Source organism: Zerene cesonia, chromosome 7 (genome assembly GCF_012273895.1).
Source record: "Zerene cesonia ecotype Mississippi chromosome 7, Zerene_cesonia_1.1, whole genome shotgun sequence".
In the NCBI taxonomy this organism is placed as follows: domain Eukaryota; kingdom Metazoa; phylum Arthropoda; class Insecta; order Lepidoptera; family Pieridae; genus Zerene; species Zerene cesonia.
This window is the reverse complement of record NC_052108.1, coordinates 4,966,915-4,974,099: the sequence shown is the minus strand read 5'-3', so window position 1 is coordinate 4,974,099 and position 7,185 is coordinate 4,966,915. Positions and strand designations below refer to the sequence as shown.

General features: G+C 35.0%; 1 protein-coding gene across 2 annotated transcripts in view; it reads right to left on the bottom strand.

Moving 5' to 3' along the window:
- Positions 1 to 6,102: 6,102 nt before the first annotated feature.
- The window catches only part of LOC119828359 (activating transcription factor of chaperone), a 24,576-nt gene continuing 23,493 nt past the window's right edge, over positions 6,103 to 7,185 (bottom strand). The window contains exon 6 of one of the 2 annotated variants that reach the window (XM_038350489.1): positions 6,103 to 7,116. In XM_038350489.1, the coding sequence (XP_038206417.1) occupies positions 6,457 to 7,116 (660 nt within the window). In that variant the 3' untranslated portion in view covers positions 6,103 to 6,456. Of the gene's footprint in view, positions 7,168 to 7,185 lie in introns of both variants that reach the window. The other variant, XM_038350488.1, reaches the window with a different exon arrangement.

Here is a 7,185-nt window from a genome sequence, read left to right as displayed (position 1 = left end):
AATGACAGATTCGAAATTCAAATGTAATATTTTTTTATAATTAAGTGTAACAGTATTTATGGCCAGACTAAGTACAGACAGAGCCATGGCTTTGTTGATTGTGTAAATGTCTGCTTGCGTCATATATGCTGCTATATGCGTTCCCATTGTATCACATTAGATATTGCAATATTTTCATTTACACTGCAATTTTTTTTATTGTCACATTACATAAAAATGTCTCAAATCGTTCCTCAGAATTCTCTAGCTGTACGAGCTCATTTAATACCTAAATCAAAGATCAAGAGTCGTCTTAAATTAGTACTTAAAACTTTCTAGAAACCTACAACAAACATACAACTTTGACCCGGACCAAATCCCTGACGCCCGGATTCAGTCATAAATTAATTTAACTCTATTTATATGAATAGAGTGTATTATCCGGGATTGAGAACGTAGAATATTAGTTTTGAGACAGAACCCACTTGCATGTCTTGTTTCATTTTAATTACATGCTCATTAAAACTACTCTACATCAGGTTGAATTACACTATAATGAGTAAACTCTTAAAAGCTATTTTCAGTGTAATAATTACATATTCATAATCGTTATTCTACGTACCTAGTCACGATTCAACTAATGCGGTATTAATAATTTGTAGTGATTAATGATTATGTTAAAATCACAAATTGAACATAGGCAATAACAATCATTTATTTAAACAGATAAAAATCGTTTTATAGATATGTGGATGGCTGTTATTAAATCATTTTAAAGTATGTGAAGTTCTTCGTTAAGTGTTATAACGATAAACCATATACAAACAATAACAAGACAACGTGGCACGATTATACACAAACAATAATTTATTTACCAAAAAATATTGTAAAATATAGATTAAGAACCCTTGCTCACACACTACGATTCCCTGTGTCGTGGGAACAAACAAGTTTCTTCCGGTTAGGTATACATACATTTTTTCTTTAAAAAATTTCGTTACATAAAGTGAGGGTATTTTTCATATAAAATTTCTTTAGATATAAATTGAAGTAATGTCGAAAAATCCTATAATAACAATATGAAGAAGCCATTGGAAAAGCAAATCTAGATGTAGAGCATCCACTTTACCAAAATCGGTCACTGAACGATCATTTTATATTTTTTTACGTAGCAGTTATATATATTGTATATACATAACAACTATACATCAGTCTATTGGCTTATATGTATTAATATTTAAAACGTGATGCATATTATTTTTTATTATAAGATCTTGACAAAAACAGGATAGTTTAGTACTCAATAAACTCTATAGTTCATAAAACGCACTGACAATCATTCTGCTTTTATGAGCAGTGATATTTATTGCCATCTAAATCAAGGAACATGATAATAAGGCATTCTGGAATAAAACACATTTTTCATTTGTATTTTAACGTGACATTATTAGCAATAATTTTTTGTATGAATAGGAATATCGAAATTGAAAAGTGGTATTTATTTTATCAAAATCTTTTCACATTAAATGAAGACATAGATTGTAGAAATTCCCAGTCACTTCAAATTAAAACAGTGTTTTATTTTTTATTTTTTTTTGAATTGAAGTTGAAATTATATCCTGGAAGATAATTTTAATTAAATCGAATAAGTGAGCATGCACTATAAACAACATGGATTTATCACACTTAAACTGACGACATGAAAAATGTACATTTCCCGTGTAAAATGTAATATTTATGCAGACCGCGTTATGTTTTTAATCTGCCACATTTTGGTACGCAAATTATTTTTCTGTATTTTTGAATGGAATGCCTTAAATTGTCTACATAATATTATTTTTTAGTAAAATTACTTCAAAAAACAATGACTTAAAAGAATAAGCACAGATCAGTGAGAAAGAAACTACTTCTAACAGATCAATGTTTTAAAAAATAAGCACATCTAAGTAAGAGTAAGAAAGAACACATAAACACAAATACAATTCTGGTGGTTGAAATGTTGCTACCTCCAATGAGGAATAATAATACATATAAATATATATTAAATCATCATCATCATGCCCTCATAAGACCAATAGTCCTAGCAGAATATGGCAACAGACATACGTTCTCTTTCAAGAATTAAAGCTCCTTGTTCACCTGAAGAGGTTAATGAAAAACTTAAGTCGTAGTAACCGTGCACCAATTGATAGTTTGCGTTAATCCAAGCAATTAAGCTTAGAGCACGTATTTTCGCCAACATGGTCTATTCATTGATCATTCTACATATCAATCAATTATACATGTACCTACTTAGGAAGGTTTAGAATTTGGATATATTTTGTATAGTAACATGTAAGCCTCGTGTCTATGACTTACTTTAAGGGGTTTTTATTAAAGTTTATTTCAAAAGCATAAGCTATATTTTATCAACATGACTTGGTTGTTAAGATAAGAATAAGGATCATACCTTACTTTATCCCTTATTAATATTAATAATATAAATTTGGAAATCTGACGAATTGATAAACACCTTTTTTGAAGCCGGTTGAGTAGGCACTATAATATAACATCTATTATTATGCGGTGGAAGATATCATTTTTTAGAAATACAATTGCAAGAGATCGCTTTCCATTGTGCAGTGAGCTCGTCTTGTTCTTTATTTTTCTTATTATCGAATAATTTTAGTCATTTATTATATTTTATTGCAGTATATTAAGCCGTTATAATAAATTAAGCAACATGCATATTTATGTAACAAATACGAATTTGATTCTAATTTATCAATAAAGATAAGATACCAAAATAGCAAATTTAATAATTATCACATTTAGGTATGTCAAACTATAAATGTGGCCGGCGTCCGCGATCGTTGGCATGGGAAGAGGAGATAACACAAAGGTTTCCTTGTGTTAATTCCGTTCCCTTGGGATTCTAGGATAAAGATGAACTAGAATTGTTTTCCCGTATAATTAACAGCAAGAGTTCTATTCAAATTGGTTCGATCGTACCAATAATTGGGCTATTAAGTGTTAATAGTTTTTCATTTTGGGAGTTGAGCATGCTTCGGTACGAATTGGGCCAGCTCGCAAAGGGGAAGTACCACAACCCCACTGAAAACCGGCGTGAAATAATAGCTTGCTATTGTGTTTTGTACGGCGAGTGGGGGAGCCGGAGGTCTATTTCCTTCTCCTAGCCCTTCCCAGTCCATTCCTTCTTTTCAGTCTCTTTCTTTTTCCCTTATCCCTTAATAGCGGGCAGCGCATTTTCAGAGGTCTGAGTCTCTGCGAATGTTCACGGGCGGTGGTAATCGTTTACCATCAGGCGAACCACCAGCTCAGTTGCCCGCTATGAAATAACAAAAAATAGCAATAGGTACCTGAAAAAACCTGTTATCTTGACATCAAATACAGATTCCAAGCTACACTTCTATATATCTGTACTGATATATGTATGTATTTTTAATAACATGAAGTTGAAAAGTTTTGTTTTGTTGTTTCAAGGTGGTAATCTCAGAAACATTTATCTCCGTTATTTGTTTTAATTTCATAATATCTTATTCGCTCAACTTTGTAAATATCTAGGTAGATACAATAATATAACCTATTCATAGATATATTAGGTATACTATATATTTAAATTCAATTAAAATGTAGGTATTTAGAAATTTTCTCCTTGTAATTCCTATCTGCTAGTTATGACTGACATTATTTATTACTGTTTTAACGTGCGTTCTTGTACTTTACCAAATCAAAAAAGGTTTTATTCTTTTTTTTTTTAATTACAGCGGACTCATACAATCATCGACTCTCATGGTAGCTATGACGATTCTCATGGTATCATGAAGCGTAAAGAAAGGGCGATTACACAGTCATAAATCTAAGGTGGTACATTCGTGAGACGTAAAGTGATGGGTACCTAAGTAACTCCCATAGTACTGAAGATAAGGCAAGACTGGTATGAGTATCTATAGGTACCTATAAAAAAGTTTACGTCAGCTTTGCAAGGGAAACTATTTTCATAAGCATTAAAAAATGAATAATCTATAAATATCTCGCTGACACCCACGTATGACATTTCTCTATTGTTACATACAATTTTATTAAATTTTGGTGTAGATTTTAATACTATTTGTAAGATTGTTGTATGATTTATAGTTCTACACTTTCAGTCCAATATTTCATTATTAATATATAACATAGTGTTCTTCTAATTGAACGTGCTTATCTCAAACTAAAATTTAAACACTTATATTCATGTTAACTTTAACAAATTTTATTTCTATATGACGTTTGGCAAAGGAGCTTGTGGGTCGCCGGATGGTAAGCGACCACTACTAGCATCACCCATAAATAGGGATATGGTGCCTTTCCTGTTGAGAGATGAATCAATTTGAAGTTGACTCCCACAGGTGAAGTGTTTGTGATTAGTACTTTTTAAATACCACCTCAACCCAACTATCAACTCAAGAATAATAAATATTTATTGGAATTAAAAAAAACTCTATAAATTACTGTTTGTTGATTGCCAAAGGCTCCATAATATATATTTTTATAGGAACTGATAACATCGTACCACCAATGAAAATATTACAAATTGCGCTAGATAACTGTGTCTAAGCCGCCGCCCACGCCTATATAATAGGTACAATGTATAGTATTTTAATATAATCTGTGGTGCAACTAATGTTAATGTAGCTGTGACTCTCTGTTTCATCCTCAGCGTACATTTAGAAATTAAAGACTTTTTAATGGATTTTAAACGCGATTTATTCATTATATCATTAACCCGACGTTTCTTCAGTCTCCCCGTGACCATGCTCGCTGTAAAGTGTTCGAAAATCGCGAAAATTTCTAAATATATAATACTCGCGTAAAATAAAACACAAGAAAATACCACATCGTATATGTTTTACCTTATAACATTCATCAATAAATGACTACTCAAGACAGATAAATTTTGGAATTCGACGAAGTTTCTCCTGGGAGAAAAACAAACTCTTCAGTTTTATAATATTTGTACAAATTTTATGTGACTGCCTTATCCGGTAATACTTAATAATTGTGTCGAAAGTGCACCGTCTCTTATAATGCTCTTTACCACATAATAGCTCAATCATCTCATAAAATATGGTTACTTCCACGATCTAAACGTGACTGAACTCATGACAAAATAAAGACCAACTTCAACTTTTAAATACACTTAAGCCCCTGGCATACAGATGAGTGTTCGGTGCTCCTACTTCTGTGAAATGTTCAGAGTTCGAGTAGGGCGAAATTGGCTCTACGGTTATATAATTTATCCGTTGGCCCCCAAAAATGTTTGTTATGTAGCGAGCCAAAATCATTTAACTGCGATGGAAGATGTTATTCCGTATTCGGGTCAATTTAATAATGATGCAAGGAGAAGCTACAGCGTAAATCTTAACTCTATTCATTTTTTATGAAGGCAAATATTAGTCAGAAAATTCGTAGACTTAAGAGTTATATTAGAAACTCATAAAATAAATAAAAAATGAGGGTAGTCTATAATAAGTAAAGTGTAGCATTCAAAAATAAATAATAATTTAATTCAATTTACCTTGGTTTCTTAGAACACCTTTACAAAATGCTATCAATTATTAAGTGTCATTTCATTTGCTGTGAATTAAAGTAGTTTAACATTATGCAGCAATCGAATATGAAATAACAGAATTATTCAAAATATAATTATTGTTCTTACTGCAGTACAATAGATCACGAAACACCGTGCACAAGTTCCCTATACTTCATAAATATTAATTGGAGCTATAGCCAAGGCCGAAGCAGGTATTGCTTGCTATATTAACATTCCTGTTTATGATAAGGCGATTGAATTATGCACGTATTTGTTCCGCGTAATATTAGGTGCATACACGAGTGGTATATAATATAGATTGTAGGAGATATTAAGTGGATATATGTTTATATTTCAAATATTGTTATTTTATATACATGATATTTAAGTATCCTTATTTGTAAGTTTTTTATTTGGGTAGATAAAATAAAACAACAATTTCCGCCGTCGCATTCCATATATTGTATGAAAACAAGTATAATAAAATGCACAAAAAATTATTAGATTTACGAAATAAATTGAAACGTAAAATATTAATATTTGATGGAAAATAAAACGTTAAGTAAAATTTTAATAAACTATGCTTTCATAACAATGAATGCAACCTATCCTCTAAATAAAGAAAAATGGTGATAATGGCGCCACCTGCGATTACTAAGATGTTACATGGTTAAGATGTTATCCCTCGACTAATGGTATGAATGACAAGTGCTGCTCGAAGTTTATAAAAATTATATCTGTAAAAACTTAAAACTTATCTAGCAAACTAGAAAATAAACTTAATGATAACATCCGAAATAAAGAACTCCTTAACTTCTTTTAGAACTGTAATTCTCTAACCGCGCGTCGGCGGTGCAACAGGTTAAATTCTTTCGCTTAAGTGGGCGAACCGAAAAGTTGATTTATTTTATGAGACCTTTGGCCCTAAACAGATCACGCATGAGGCCCTTGAGGTAGCGAATCTCGCGCTGAAGGTCCGCGCATTTGTCGCCGAGGGCGGCGTGGTGCTGCCTGAGGTTCTGCTCCTCGTTGAGCAGAACCTCGATTTCGGCCTTCTTCTTCTGGCGGTAGCGCGTCGCGGCGTTCTTGTTCTGCTCCTTCTTGCGAGAGCGGCGGTCGTCGACGTTGCGCGAGTAGGGCTTGGGGCGGCACGAGCCGGCCCACTCGTCGTCCGTGGAGCACGAGCGCGGCGACGACGGCGGCGACCCGCTCGAGCTGTCCCCGGACGGCTGCGGGGACGTCAGCTGCGCGGCGCGCAGGCGCACCAGCTCCTCGAGAGCCTGCGAGTCGCAGTCGTAGTCCGGGAGCAGCGCCGGCGCGGCCACTACGGGCCAGTGCTCTGCCGCGGGCTGGCCCACGGGTGGCGGGACGACGCCCTGGGCGTGCTGGGCGTAGCTCAGGAGCAGTTGGGTTGCCGGGCCGGGGGGACTCTGCGGGGGGGTGAGGTGCGTCAGCTCGACGGCGCCGTAGACGGTCTCGAACTCGCGCAGGAGCTCCTCCGTCGGCTGCGGCACGGCTTGCGGCGCGTACGGGGCGGGCGCGACGGGGATGGCTTGCGGCACCTCGACGCGCTCCGGTACTTGGGAGATATTTTCAAAGATCGGCAGGTCCACCTTCTCTTCCAACCAGTT